General features: G+C 47.2%; 1 protein-coding gene and 1 non-coding gene across 2 annotated transcripts; one reads left to right on the top strand and one right to left on the bottom strand.

The window, feature by feature from the left end:
- Positions 1-947: 947 nt before the first annotated feature.
- MYOC (myocilin) lies at positions 948-15,016 on the top strand. The gene is made up of 3 exons (XM_007165317.2): positions 948-1,575; positions 12,085-12,210; positions 13,612-15,016. The coding sequence occupies exons 1-3, from the start codon at positions 1,065-1,067 to the stop codon at positions 14,394-14,396; spliced, it is 1,422 nt and encodes a 473-aa protein (XP_007165379.1). The 5' UTR covers positions 948-1,064; the 3' UTR covers positions 14,397-15,016.
- TRNAE-UUC (transfer RNA glutamic acid (anticodon UUC)) lies at positions 8,811-8,883 on the bottom strand. Its single transcript has one exon. It is a non-coding gene; the product is annotated as a tRNA-Glu (tRNA).
- Positions 15,017-15,647: the final 631 nt, after the last annotated feature.

Here is a 15,647-nt window from a genome sequence, read left to right as displayed (position 1 = left end):
TCACCACCAATAGAGATCACAGACGTTTTACATTTCATTACAGTTGTTGCAGTTAGCATGCAATAGTATTTACGGGCAAAACTACTTTGAAATTAGATACCCCCCTGCTAGACCTTGTTTTTAAGACGTTAATAAAAAGGACATGTATATTTCAATTAAAAAAATTTTTTGATAGTAGTATTTCAACATATGTTTTCTTGGCAATCCTATACATTTTATACATTTAAAAACATCTTCCTGAGGAGGCTTCCACAGATTTCATCAGTGAGATCAATGGCATTTGCATGCACGTGCACACACGTGGTGAGAACTAGTCTAGAGGCTAGCACTGATATTGGTGCCTGAGATGCAAGACTAGAATCAGAGCGTCCTCCCAAAGATACACCCACATTTGTTTTAAAGGGAGGGGCGGGGGAAGAATTCTGCTTCCGACTGCTTTTAAAGCATTGCTGCTCCCTTAAGCCTGGCGGCATGCTGCCCTTGTATCCCACCTGGCTGTTATTCATCTCTGTCACTGCTACAGGGACAAAGGGACTGTGTCTTAGGTATGGCTGTATCCCCGTTTTCTAGAACAGTGCCTGACACAGAGCAGGTTCTCAATAAAGTTTGCAGAGTAATGGAAATAGGAACTAGAAATAAATCCTTGTTGAAATTGCCACACGAGTAGTCATGCTGGATGAGGTGGGTATGTGTGAGCGTATGTGGGAAAACAGGGTGGGGATATAGAGACTGTTATGGGGACGTGGGGTGCATAAAGTGGGACATTCTTTTTTAAAAGAAATTCAAAACAGACTTCTGGAAGATCATTTTCTAAGACTCTTGCTGGCAGTGTGAAAACAGCCCCTCCTTGTGCACGGCCTCACCCAGCCTCACGTGGCCACATTATCCTCCCCCCACGCAGGGCTGCCTCCCCCAGTATATATAAACCTCTGTGCAGCCAGGGCAGGAATCAGCCGGGCCACCCAGCCAGACACCTCTCAGGGCAGGGGAGAGTTCCAGAGGGAGCCTCGTGCAGCCGCTGCTCTGAGGGCTTCTGTGCACCTTGCTGCCACCGCAGGCCCGAGATGCCAGCCGTCCAGCTGCTGCTGCTGGTCTGTCTGGTATGGGGTGTGGGTGCCAGGACAGCCCAGTTCCGGAAGGCCAACGACCGGAGTGGCCGATGCCAGTACACCTTCAGCGTGGCCAGCCCCAATGAGTCCAGCTGCCCCGAGCAGGGCCAGGCCATGTCAGCCATCCAGGACCTGCAGAGGGACAGCAGCGAACAGCGCGCGGCCCTGGAGTCCACCGAAGCCCGGCTCAGCTCCCTGGAGGCCCTCCTCCACCGCCTGACCTCGGGCCAGGCTGCCGCGCCCTGGGACACCCAGGAGGGGCTGCAGAGGGAGCTGGAGTTAGCCTACAGAGACCTCGTCCGTGACAAGTCAGCTCTGGAGGAGGAGAAGAGACGACTGCAGGCAGAGAACGGGGATCTGGCCAGGAGGTTGGAAAGCAGTAGCAAGGAGGTAGCACGCCTGAGGAGGGGCCAGTGTCCCCAGGCCCGCAGCACCTCTGAGGACGTACCACCAGGCTCCAAGGAAGGTAACACCGTGGGGTGAAGGTGGCACGGTTCACGGAAACCTGTTACAGGTGGCCAGGCCTGTCCTTCCTGCCCTCTCCTTTCTCCTGGAGACCACGCATCTAGCGTGAGTCAGACAAATGAAGGAGGGCAAAGCAACCACTTTCACATGTTGCTAGTGAGTTAGGTCCCGAGAGATCTGTTGAGGTTTGTGGTTCTGAGATCTTTTTTTTTTAATTTTTAATTTTTTGGCTGCGTTGGGTTTTTGTTGCTGTGTGCGGGTTTTTCTCTAGTTGCGGTGGGCAGGCTTCTCATTGCAGTGGCTTCTCTTGTTGCGGAGCACGGGCTCTAGGTGCACAGGCTTCAGTAGTTGTGGCACAAGGGCTTCAGAAGTTGTGGCTCGCGGGCTGTAGAGCTCAGGCTGAGTAGTTGTGGCTCGTGGGCTTAGTTGCTCTGCGGCGTGTGGGATCTTCCCGGACCAGGGCTCGAACCCGTGTCCCCTGCATTGGCAGGCGGATTCTTAACCACTGCGCCACCAGGGAAGGCCCGCTTCTGAGTTCTTGTGCCTACCCACGACAGTTTTCACAATCCATAGCAAAATGAGAAATATAAGGACCAGGTGAGATGCAAATATATAGGATCAGTAGAAAGTTGCCAACTATCCTTTTTAGAAAATTGTCCTTTTGTGAATCTTTGTTCAGAGATTGTTGACGCTTACCTTTTGTTGTTAAAATGACCTCTGTTTATGAAATGACAATAGATTTATGAAATGATGATAGGTGGTAGGGTTTTTTTTTAAGTGTCCTTCCTTGGCAAAATAAAGAGGCAGCAACCCAGTGTGGGTTCCCTCAATATGTTGTTTTGGAAATTTTCCTGCTTTTGGTCCAATCTGAGAACCTCTGCTCTTAAGTCACTTTGAAGTGGCTTTTGCTACCTGAGATGTCATTCTGTTCATCCTGGTCCCTGCCAGGTGAGTCCATGAGTGTACACTGGGGGAGGAGGGACACTCTTCCCAGTAGTTGGGAAGACAGTATTTGTGTCACTTTTTGTGAAACTCTGCTCCCAAATATTCACTGTTTAAAAAGTTTTCCAATCATGAGGGAACAAGCAAGCAAATCCAGTTAGGGGACAATTAGTCTGGGCCCTTCAAAGATGTCAACATCAAGAAAGAAAAATAAAGGGAGTTGGGGGTGGGGGCCTTGTTTTCGATTAAAGGAGACTGTAGAGATGTAGTCACCAAAGGCAGTACATGATGCTGGAGTGGCCCCTGCATCCAGGGGAACAAAGCTACGAGGGACAGGTTTGGGATCCTTGAGGAAATTTGAATATAGACTGCTTATCAGGTTGTGTTATTGGGTTCGTGTTCAGTTTCTTGGGTGAGATATGGTATTGTGGTTATGAAGAATATCCGTGTTCTAAGGAGATACATGCTTACGCACTTAGGGATGAGGCATCAGAATGTGCACAGTTTACTTTCAAATGATTTGCAAAGACTGTGAATATATAAAGAGTGAGAGAAAGAAAAATGATACAAATGTGACAAAATATTAGCAGTTGGTGAATTTAAGTGAACGACACATGGGGGATTTATTGTACTGTTCTGTCAACTTTTCAAAAGCTTTGAAAATCTTCAAAATAAAATGAAGGGAAATTATCTTCTAAAGAGGCTCTCTGCATGAAAGGCAAAATCTGCACAGATGTGAGACCAGAAAACCCAAGGGTCCATGCCTGGGTGTGACCTCGGGCAAGTCGTTTAGTCTCTGCACCTTGGTTTCTCATCCATAACGTGGCAATGAAAATTCCTGTTGTGAATAACGATTTTTGTAGGGTTCAAATGAAATGACTCTAAGGTATAAAGGATTTTTTAAAATCCTGTATTGATAGAGTTGGAAGAGATCCAATTCTAAATTTTACAATGAAGGGAAGTAAGGTCACAAGATGCCAAGGGACCCCAGGTTGAACAGCTGATCAGTGATGGTGCTGAGACTTGTTGAACTTGAGTCTTTGAGCACAAATGAAAGAATCATTATTAATAGAAGTGTTATGAGGCATTACATATTTCAGACTGTTAACTGAATGAACAAAACCCCTGAGAGAGAGACACAGAGAGAGAGAGAGAGAGACAGAGGGACAGAGTGTGTGTGTGTGTGTGTGTGTGTATGTGAAAAAATAGAGGAAACTTTTTTTTATTGTCTTGTGGTCACTTAACAAGTCTTTGGGAATTTATTCAACGTGTTCTCTGATTTTATATATATATATTTTTAAATTTATGTTTTATTTATTTATTTTTGGCTGCATTGTATCTTCATTGCGGTGCGCGGGCTTCTCATTGCGGTGCGCGGGCTTCTCATTGCAGTGCACAGGCTTCTCATTGCAGTGCGCGGGCTTCTCACTGCGGTGGCTTCTCTTGTTGCGGAGCACAGGCTCTAGGCACACGGGCTTCAGTAGTTGTGGCACGCGGGCTTCAGTAGTTGTGGCACGTGGGATCAGTAGTTGTGGCTCGCGGGCTCTAGGGCGCAGGCTCAGTAGTTGTGGCGCACGGGCTAAGTTGCTCCGTGGCATGTGGGATCTTCCCGGATCAGGGCTTGAACCCGTGTCCCCTGCACTGGAAGGCAGATTCTTAACCACTGTGCCACCAGGGAAGCCCTGATTTTATATTTCTTTTTGTCCTTTCCAGCTGCTCTACTTTTGGAATAAAGACAACAGCCCATTATAGTGAACTACAGACTTGGAAGCTCTTTCCTAGCAGTGGGTTTTTCGTGAGCAGGAAATTACATTAGTACAAGAATGTATAGCTGGAAAGGGGGCCTCGAGAGCATCTGATGCCTCTGGCTCATTTGTACAGATGTGGAACTTAGGCCCAGAGAGGTTGCTCAGAGGTTCCCGGTCACCAGCCTTCTAGTGGCAGAGCCGGGACTAGAATTCAGGCCCCTCCCCCGAGGTTCAGTGGGTCTTCAGGACCCTGACGTGACCTCTGGTTTATAGAACCTAAAGATGAAAGACAGAAAAGTTACATTTAAATGTCAGGGAAAGAACGCTTGGAACAAAAGATGTGCTTCAAGGTCCTAGATTTGAGAGTAAAGGGGTGTTTGGTGCGGCTGGGATTCAGGTGTGGGTGTACTTTAGGCAGGAGAGGCAATAACTGAGAGATGGAGGGTGTGGGACTGAGGGCTTAGTGAGGCCAAGTTGGCAGAGGAAAGGCCTGAGGAGGTGGACTTTTCCTGACTCCACCTGTAATTCGAATTGTCACCACCATCTTCTTTATTGTGTAAGTATTACATAGAAAAAAAATGTCCTTAGAATCACGGAAGTCACTTGTTTATACGTGTATGTGTGTGTGAGTTGAAATAATATATGCATATAAAATGTTGTAGTAATAATTCTGTAGTGAAATGTCTAGAAATCTTTTAAATAATCTTTTAAATCTTTTAAATAAATAGAAAATACAGATTACCAAAAGAGAAACTAGAGTTGCTTATAAGTCACAAGAGAAATTCCACCTTCCCCTTTATTTCTCACCTGCTTTGGACTCTCAGAGAACAGAACCTGGGATGAGGGCTTGTGTGCAGTGTTTGTGTGGGCCACAATCCCAGGGAGGAGAATCGGGGACAGGGGAGAGTGTGACAGGGAAGGAAAGAGAACCAGCATGGGGCAGTGGGGAAGGGCCCTTCTCCAACTGGTCCCCATGGTGGGCAGCAAAGGCTGTACCCCACCAAGACTTCTGAGAAGCTGTGTAGAATGCAACAGAGAAAGGGAGCATTCCTTCCCAGATTCAATACCCTTTTGGCCAAGGATCATCCCATGGGGTATATCGCACTTCCCTGATCCACAGATGTGAGCACCAGGCTGGTTCTTGCAGAGGCTGACACAGCAATGGCTAGAAAAAGGTGGGCAAGATATGCAGGGAGGGGCACCAGAGTTGCTCAACACAAGTGCTGCAGATTTCACTTCCTCACCCATAGGATGGGGAGAATAATCCCCCCAATTAGAAGTAACACAGGAAAGCATCCAGCACAGTGCCTGGCACAGAGTGACCACCCAGTAAATGGATTATAGCTACGAAGGGCTTCTTTTGCTTGAGCTCCACTATTGTTTAAAAATGTCATTTATAGGGACTTCCCTGGTGGCACGGTGGTTAAGAATCCATCTGCCGGGCTTCCCTGGTGGCGCAGTGGTTGAGAGTCTGCCTGCCAGTGCAGGGGACACGGGTTCGAGCCCTGGTCTGGGAAGATCCCACATGCTGCGGAGCAACTGGGCCCGTGAGCCACAATTACTGAGCCTGCGCATCTGGAGCCTGTGTTCCGCAACGAGAGAGGCCGCGATAGTGAGAGGCCCGTGCACCGTGCTGAAGAGTGGCCCCCGCTTGCCACAGCTGGAGAAAGCCCTCACACAGAAACGAAGACCCAACACAGCCATAAATAAAATAAATAAATAAAATTAAAATTAAAAAAAAAAAAAAAAAGAATCCATCTGCCAATGCAGGAGACAGGGGTTCAATCCCTGGTCTGGGAAGATCCCACATGCTGTGGAGCAACTAAGCCTGTGCGCCACAACTACTGAAGCCCGCGTGCTCTAGAGCCTGCACGCCGCAACTACTGGGCCCATGCACTGCAACTACTGAAGCCTGTGCACTCTGGGGCCCATGTGCCGCAACTACTGAGCCCGCGTGCTGCAACTACTGAGCCCGCGTGCTGCAACTACTGAAGCCTGCGCGCCTAGAGCCCGTGCTCCACAACAAGAGAAGCCACCACAATGAGAAGCCTGCGCACCGCAATGAAGAGTAGCCCCCGCTCACCACAACTAGAGAAAGCCTGCGCACAGCAACAAAGACCCAGTGCAGCCAAAAAAAAAGAAAAAAGTCATTTATAGATCAAAATGTCGATGTGTACATATCACTTCTGTAACACGCATTGATTCAGTATATGTTGGAGCAGCACCCAGGACAGTAGTCTGCTAGCTAATCTTCACCTTCTAGAATATTCATGACAACCTGTGATTATGTTGGCACCCTTCTTTTTCTTCATCCTCTTCATGTATATAATACTGACCTAACTTTTCAGGCAGTGATAGAAAATAACTACAAAAATCATTACAATGTCATTTGCTTATATATCTATATATAAGTATATAAATAGGACAGAGCATGAAGAAAATACTTCCAAAATTTTGTAATAGACATGAACTTCTCAACCGCAGAAGGACTGAATTTTCACAGAAACAAACAAAAGCCCTACAAATTTTTAGCTGTCTGATACAATACAGTCCTTAATCTTTTCATAACCTCTTTTTGTTTTTCTCCCACGTTCAGAATGAAATTTGAGTGATTTTGAAACATTCCAGAGAAATTTTAGTTTTGTTACATTTTTACTGAGGATCATTTCATTTATAGTTTGAGCTAAGAATTCTGAGGCTCAGAGAAATTGAGTAATTGCCCAAAGTCACACAGCTGGTACATGGCAGGACTGAATTACGAAACTATGACTTCTGGCGCAGCCAGGCCCCTTCACGCAACAGCTTTCCTGCCTTTGGGCTCTGCATCCTCTCCCACAGGCTTTGCTTCTCACGCCAGGCGACTCTACTCTGGGAATCTGACCGTTGCCAGGTGTTCCTGGCTGACACAGCCAAGCAGCACCCAGCAGATTTGCAATCCAACCATCCCACCTGCCAACTGAGAACTGGCCTTACAGTCATTCGGAAGCCATTCCCTGACCTTATGTTTTATTGTGATTCTTGTTTACTCCAAAGAAAGCACATGAGGTGTGGTTCTTACAAAGGGTTTGGGGGTTAGGGGGCCAGGGAGAAAGACCCCCTGGTTAGAGCCCTGAGGACCTTGGTGGGACCAGGAAAGGAACTGGGCACCAGCCAGGCACGTGTAGGGGAGGAAGAGCTGACGGGAAGACGTCTCTCTGGGTAAACCGCCTGGGAGCTGTGTGTGCATGAGCCACCCACTGGAATCTGAGTCAGCTCCAGGAGTGGGTCACCCCCTAAAGTGCTGAGCAGTGTAGAGCCTCTGGTAGCAGTCTCAGTTCAAGCAGGAGACAGATACCACATAGCAGGTTAAGTCAGGGATGTTCAATATAAAGAATTAACTGATGAAATAGCAACTATGAGATAAAATAAGCCCCACATGACACCCTAGGGCTGAGGGAGGGTACAGAGGAAGGACAAACTTGGAATGGGTTCCGACATCATTGAGAAAGGTGGGGTTGAGCCCATCAGAGAGCAGAGACGCTGGCCGGTTAGCCCAGGCTGGAGGTGGAATGGACACCTCCTGAGTCTGGGAAAGGCTGCAGGAGCCCTGCAGAGCCAGCGTAGGGGCTTGCAGAGGTCTGCAGAGCACGGGGGTCCCCATGCAAGGACTCTGGGTGCGGTGTTGAGAGGGTCGTGGAAACGTTATGGGCAGGCTGAGGCTGCGAGGTCACAGAAGAACCACGTCCTTGGCAAGTGCCTGAGGCAGAGCTCCACCAGATGTCCTCACACTGCTGCTGCCAGCCCAGCCCCTGCGGGACGCTGCAGGAGACTGGCACCCCCCACCGTGTCCCTCTAGCGCCCTCTACTGAGAAAGCCTAACATCATACTCACTTTAAAGGAGAAATGTCTCTTTTTTTGAGAGAGCATCTATGGAAGGGTGCATTCAGCACTGACGGGCAGTACATTTATAACTGACCCACATCCCCACCACAGGGTGGAAAGGTTCACAACTGCCATGACCGTGGCACACGTGGGTTCAAGTCCTAGTCCCATCACTTACCAGCTGTGTGACCTTGGGCAAGTAACTTAACCTCTCTGAGCCTCAGTTTCCTCTTCTGCAAAACGAAGATCATAACATTGCCTCTTAGGACTGTTATGTGGAATAGAGGTAATGATAGCAAAAGCCTAGCACAGGACCTGGCTCACAGGAGGCACTTAGTAAGTGGTGGCAATAGTTAAATTAGGGGCAGACTGCAGTTCTAAAGCTTTATTCTATTTCTCTAAAACTTGTGAAGGCACCAGATCACATAAATAATTTATATAAAACTGCTTTGAAATGTAGAAAGAGCCATAAATACCTGTTAATCATCTCTTTTCACAAAGAAGCTGTTTTTCAGTATTTCAGTGCCAGTACTTTAGATGTCTTCAATGAAGTTACCTGGGAAAATGCCTGTTTGGGTTTGTTTCCCCCTCACTTTTTTTTTTATTCCCTGTGGCTAAAGAGGGCATTTTCCTTTCTTTCTTCTTTTTTCTTTTGGCTGCACCATGCGGCTTGCGGGGATCTTAGTTCCCCAACCAGGGATCAAACCTGGGCCCCCTGCATTGAAAGTGCAGAGTCTTAACCACTGGACCACCAGGGAATTCCCGAGAGGGCATTTCCGCACCAGCATGTGGCATCTTAGTTCCCTGAAACTAACTAAGGAAAGGTACAAAGGAAAGGAAAACAACTCACCTCAGGGAACTCGCTCAGTGACATGACTTTGAGAAACGGCCACATTGCACGAGCCTCTGCTCAGTGTCAGAGGTTGGGTAGGCAAGGCGGGGGTTGTGGGGGGGGTGGCTTCTGACAGCCAGGAGTCAGGGCTCTCTCCTTGTGTTTTAGGCCTAAGAGACAAGTCAAGTGGTTGGAAGAGGCAGACAGAGGGCAGAGGCCTGGCTTCAGGAGGCAGGGACGGTTTAAGACAGCTCTGTCAGCCCCTTGTAAAGGAAGGGGCTTCCTCACACTTACCTATTCCTGACAGCACAGAAGAACAGGGGACCTTGGGCACCCCGTTCCTCTCCCACGCTGCCCACGCAGGTCCCGGACTGGTCTGGTCTAGGGAACCTACCTCTGACCTAGTAGATCGGCCTCTGCCTTGGGTACCCTCCTAGGTCAAGGCAACCTTTAGAGGGAAGAACAGAGGAGTTTCCTCACCTCCACAGCCCTTCAGACAGGGAGAAGGAGATTCAAGGCACCAAATTAACTTCCCAGGACTTTCCAGCAACCATTTGGATGGTCCAACCGATCCTGGTTCCCAAAGTAGCCTGGAATGACCCATGTTACTTCCTGGCCAAGAGGACTTTGCCAGATTATCCATTCCTAAAGGGAACCATGGACCAACTGTAACTTATTCGCCTTTTTTTCTCCGCATCTAGTCTTACACTTAATAGGTGCTCCAGAGGGGCTGGCTGACAGGATGGATAAACAGCTTCCCAAGGCTGCGGACACTGAAGACCTTCCACATCCCTAGGGGTACTCCCAATTACCCCTGGAGTTTGGAGTGCATATCTAGGATGACCTCAGTTGGCTACACGTTTTGGCTTAGAGTTCATAACTGGTCACCCGGCCCAGTCTAGACTGAGGAACGTCCCAGGGTGTGAGCACGCACCCCCTCCAGGGCAGTCACACTCTCCTGGAGGCCAGCTGAACAGCTGCATGGAAGGCAGGGGTGGAGACTACTGTGGGATCGGGAGCGGAGGTGGAGGAGATAACACCTGAAGGCCACCCCCCAGCACCCTGGCCCAGCCCAAGCCTTAGGGCTTCTTCGCTGGGTGCTTTCCCTACCTCCTTACAGGGAGAAGCCTTTTCCGGTACTGTAGTTCATCTAAGCTGAATACCAGCAACTATAAGAGGGTACCTTGATTGCAGACATGTGAAAATGTGAACGAACGTGTGGCTTAAGATTGATGAAATGTGGTACATCCAGGAGGGTTAAGAGTTCCATCGCCTGAGAGGTAAATTTAGAAGAGTTAAGCTAACAAGTGATGAAAGACAGAGAATGTCTTCCTGACTTTCTGGGCTGGGTGGGAGCCCAGCCTCAGGCATTGCCCTGCCTGCCCTCCCTGCTATTCTGCTGGGCTGGGGCCCAGGTCAGACTGCCTGAGACGTTCAGCAAGAGACAAGGCCAATGTTTTAAGCACATCTTTTTTTTTTTTTTTTTAAACATCTTTATTGGAGTATAATTGCCTTACAATGGTGTGTTAGCTTCTGCTTTATAACAAAGTGAATCAGTTATACATATACAATATGTTCCCATTTCTCTTCCCTCTTGCGTCTCCCTCCCTCCCACCCTCCCCATCCCACCCCTCTAGGTGGTCACAAAGCACCGAGCTGATCTCCCTGTGCTATGCGGCTGCTTCCCACTAGCTATCTATTTTACGTTTGGTAGTGTATATATGTCCATGACACTCTCTTACCCTGTCACATCTCACCCCACCCCCTCCCCATATCCTCAAGTCCATTCTCTAGTAGGTCTGTGTCTTTATTCCCGTCTTGCCACTAGGTTCTTTTTATTCTGATGCTTTGACACCTGGGTCTTGCTGATAACAGGAGGGACTGCCCCTCAGAGGGTTAGCCAATTCTTAAAGATAGTAAATGACTCACCTGTAAGCACACCTTTCATACGCAAATGAACCAATTCGGAGCCTACACCCCACCCCCTCCTCCATCGGGGTCTCACGCTCAGGGCCACTATTCCCCTGCCCTGATCAATGGGGGCCAGGTACCAGACAACTAGGGACAGCTCTTATGCTTCAGAGCCTGCAGAAATTATTCAAAGTAGCCAATCCTAAACCTGCTTACCCTGCCTCACTCATTCCTTCCCCTGGAAATCAAAATAAAGCTCTCACCCATGTTCCCCCTCCCTCCTGATGAACCCTGGTGCTTCACCGTGTGGCCCTCTATGAGGTGGTGTCCCCCCTCCTCTAGGGATCAGTGAGTATAACGACCTATCTTTTTAATGGCCATTGTCTCCTGATCTGTTGGCCTCACCATACCTGAACCATAATCCAACCTGCCTTTTAAAACAGCTGCTCCTGTGGCTGTGCTTTTTCCTTGTATTCAAGGGCTGCTGTATGCCATAATCCTAAGTCAAAGTAGCAACGTGTGATACACTGTGATGACTTAATGTCTAACCAATGTCATCCGCACCTTTTCCCTTCTCCTTGGCTCAAACTGTCCCCCAAATTCCTGTAGGAATCCTGCACACTCTCTTCCTTGTCTAAAATGGTCTTGGAAAGGGATCTGACAGAATATTTCAGCTGAGCATGTTAAATCTTAATATGTTACTTCTTATGGGAACATTTGCTTTATGACAGGAGAAAAACACACCTAAGTCAGGCAGAGAATTGTTAATTGTTGAATTTCTGGCATCCCAGAAAATGCTAAGGATTTTCGCAATATCCCTGCATCACACCTCACCTACTCATAAATCAGACCTTCTAGTGGGAATTATTTTAATTTCGTACAAGCTTACTTTATTTTGAATACTCTACTCTGTGCTAGGCACATTGCTATGCAATTTATTATTTCTGAGCTTTTTATTACGGAATTTTTCAAACATTCACAGAAGTAGAGAGAATAATACAAACCCTAACATATCCATCACCCAGCTCCAACAGTTGTCAGCACAGCCCAGTCTTGTTTCATTGTCCCTCCCCCTCCCTGAACCCCATTTATTATCTTAAAACAAATCTCAAACACCCTAATATCTTTGGAAGCCTATTTAAATCCCATTCTCAACGTAGTCTATCCTTAGGCCTTTTTCCTCACAGTACAGTTTTGCCTCTTTCTTTTACTATAGTTTCTAAATGGAATTTGGAGAACGTGGACTTTCAGGAATTGAAGTCAGAGTTAACTGAGGTTCCTGCTTCCCGAATCTTGAAGGAGAGTCCATCTGGTCATCCCAGGAGTGAAGAGGGAGGCACTGGTATGGAGTTAAATTTCTCCTCTTCTGTACCAATGTGGTCTTTATCTGTATCTAGCTCTGCATTCAGAGTTTCTCAGCTCACTATGGGGGGGGGGGGGGGTGGACAAATAACCTCCCTGGGAGCAGAGGCAGGAAAGGGGAAGAGGAACAGAACCCCCTTTCTGCTGCCTTTCCAGGGCACACTGGCAGGAAGTCGGCCTTTCCCTAGCAAAGCTCTGTATCTTATCACCTACACTTGGGAAGGGGACGGGGATGCACTGAGGAAAGATGAGAGATGTGCTTGTTTCACCCACTTGGTTGTCATATAGAATTGATTGCACCTGAAAAACAACATTTTTCAGTAGATCCTTCATATCTTTATCTTGGGGCCAGACAGACACCATGGACCATCCCAGCATAGTGTCTGTTACTAAAGGTATCTTTTCTGAATTTTGGGTATTTAGGAAAAGTACAATTGACCCTCTGAAAGGTGTTCCCTGAAAGCCTGACTTTAAGACAAAGACTGTGTCTTTCAGAGACAGTGACTTTCCATGTTGTTGACACTTATTGCTAGTACAGAAGGGCATGCATGAGGATGGAGAGTTTTGAGATATTCAAAATATGATTCTCTGAGATATGGGCAACAAAGCGTTTCCACTTTCTGTAAGGAAATTGAGATGCCCATTATAATACAGAGGTTTATTGTGATTCAATCAGATTTAAGTTTTCGACCAACTCTTCATTTAAAAACTCATATTCAGATTTTAGTATATTAAAATGATGGCTGCAGTATGTGGTCCATTGGGGAAGGGCTTGAAAAACTTGTTTTATAGAGATTATTAGAATGACTTGATTATTGTCTCATTTTTTATAATAATGAAATAAATCAGACATGAAAGTTATAAAGAGTAATGCAATGAACATCATGAGACGATGCCCAGCTTAAGTCAAATATTACAAATACAGTGTGAAGCCACCTGGCAGCCTTCATCTTTATAACCGATACCAAGTAGAATACCGAGTATTTATTGAAAAAAATCCACGTATAAGTGGACCCATACTGTTAAACCCATGTTGTTCAAGGGTCAACTGTACTTTGATATCACATAGTGATCACAGAATATTTTCTGGGCATTTACTCTATACGGAGCACTTAACATGTATAATCACATTTAAAACTTACCACAGCTCTACTACCCAAAACACTACTCTTATCTCCCCTTACAAATCAGAAAACCGAATCTCTTAGAGAGCAAAGTAACTTATTGAAAGTCACAATAAGTGACAAAATAAGGTGATGCGTGGCAAAGCCCGGTTTAAACCCAGACGGTCTGTCTCTGGGGTTCTCACTTCTACCGGCTCTGCCATGATTCCACATTGTGGAAAGATAATGGCTACATGGTGTTTGTTTTAATTCACCAGGATGTGGAGAACTCATTTGGGTAGGAGAACCTGTCACTCTGAGAACAGCTGAAACACTCACGGGCAAGTACGGCGTGTGGATGAGAGACCCCAAGGCCGCCTACCCCTATACCCAGGAGACCACGTGGAGGATCGACACAGTGGGCACAGACGTCCGCCAGGTTTTTGAGTATGACCTCATCAGCCAATTCCTGCGGGGCTACCCTTCCAAGGTGCACGTGCTGCCCAGGCCGCTGGAAAGCACAGGCGCCGTGGTGTACCAGGGCAGCCTCTACTTCCAGGGCGAGGAGTCCAGAACGGTGATCAGATACGAGCTGCGCACCGAGACGCTGAAGGCTGAGAAGGAAATCCCTGGAGCCGGCTACCACGGGCAGTTCCCCTATTCCTGGGGCGGCTACACAGACATCGACCTGGCAGTAGATGAGACAGGCCTCTGGGTCATCTACAGCACCGAGGCGGCCAAAGGCGCCATTGTCCTCTCCAAGCTGAACCCAGAGAATCTGGAGCTGGAACAAACCTGGGAGACTAACATCCGTAAGCAGTCGGTCGCCAACGCCTTCATCATCTGCAGCACCTTGTATACCATCAGCAGCTATTCACTGCCTGATGCTACCGTCAACTTCGCATACGACACCGGCACCGGTAGCAGCAAGGCCCTGACGGTCCCGTTCAAGAACCGCTACAAATACAGCAGCATGATCGACTACAACCCCCTGGAGAAGAAGCTCTTTGCCTGGGACAACTTCAACATGGTCACCTATGACATCAGGCTCTCCCAGATGTGAAAAGCCGCCAAGCGCTAGCAGAAAAGGCAGAAGGAAATGATGTTCAGGGTTCCTGAGGGGAAAGCCAGCCAGCCAGCCCATGCCCATGCAGCTTTTCTGGCTTTCCAAGCTTGCATTAACCCAGAAGAATGTGCATGGTCACCATGTCCAACTGGGCGGGGATAACAGTCTGGGGATTTAGATGGTTCCACGTTATAACAGATATTCTTTTCTTCTGTCAGCTTTTAAAGGGATATTTAACCAAAATAGTTTAAGTTTTCTGGTGATTTGAGGCAAAAGCTATAATGCGTAGTAGTTGCTTCATGAAAACCACAAAGCTTTTAATAAATGGCCCTCAATGGCTAAATAACATATGTTTGGAGAATAGTTTGGTAAAAGCATGTTTCCCCACGTGCAACCTGTTCCATGCATCGCCTGCTCTTGCATGTTGCCTGGTTACCATGAGCTATAATAACAAGCAGCATTCCTAAAGGCGGAGGAACAGCTATTGTGGCAGCACTGAACATATATAAAATGTATTTACTATAGTTGGCTTCTAATGCTTCAGGTGGGATCCAGTTGGATATTACAGCAACTTTGCCCCGTGAAATAAAATAATCTTACACAATATTCTCCTTGAACTTTGTGGGATACTTTGCTGAAGAGAAGAGAACAGATTCCAACCACCAGATAATTCCTTTGGGTTGGGAGGTATGATTATAGGCTGCTAAAGTTGTGTGTGTGTGTGTGTGTAACTGAGAGGATTATGCCTGGTTTTGAGGTGTTGCCCACGATGACAGCAGGCAAACAGTGGAATCCATACCTTCCTACGCCCATCTCTTGGTGATTTTAGTCCTTCTGGAACAATCTTTTCATCTTTTCTCCAACTTACCCTCTTTCACCCTAGCTCTATTTTGGTTCTTATTTGCTGTCACAAGTATGAATTTCATAAGCCATAACCTCAGGTAAGCAGACCTAAGGAATTTAATTACCTCTTTACCTAAATTTAAATACCTCTTTAAAGGTCTAGCTCCAAAGACAGTCACATTCTAAGGTACTGGGGGTTAGGACTTTAACATATGAAGTGGCGGGGAGACAGTTCAGCCCATAACTAGATATTACCACTCTACTCCACTGGTAGCAAATTCTTAAAAACTAGAAAACCCAGAAGTCAGAGTGCATGAAGTCATTCACCCTTCTAAGGACATGTAGCTGCCAGGTGTTGAATGAAAAGTGGAAGATGAGGAGACACTTTTGGGTGGTGAGATGAGT

This window comes from Balaenoptera acutorostrata, chromosome 1 (genome assembly GCF_949987535.1).
Source record: "Balaenoptera acutorostrata chromosome 1, mBalAcu1.1, whole genome shotgun sequence".
In the NCBI taxonomy this organism is placed as follows: domain Eukaryota; kingdom Metazoa; phylum Chordata; class Mammalia; order Artiodactyla; family Balaenopteridae; genus Balaenoptera; species Balaenoptera acutorostrata.
This window is presented reverse-complemented; position numbering and strand designations above follow the sequence as displayed.

Excerpts from the sequence above, each read along its gene's own strand:
- MYOC (XM_007165317.2), top strand. The coding sequence starts at position 1,065 with ATGCCAGCCGTCCAGCTGCTGCTGCTGGTCTGTCTGGTATGGGGTGTG. Across the intron at positions 1,576-12,084 it reads ACCACCAGGCTCCAAGGAAG|TTTCTAAATGGAATTTGGAG; the intron begins GTAACACCGTGG and ends CTTTTACTATAG. Across the intron at positions 12,211-13,611 it reads GAGTGAAGAGGGAGGCACTG|GATGTGGAGAACTCATTTGG; the intron begins GTATGGAGTTAA and ends TTAATTCACCAG.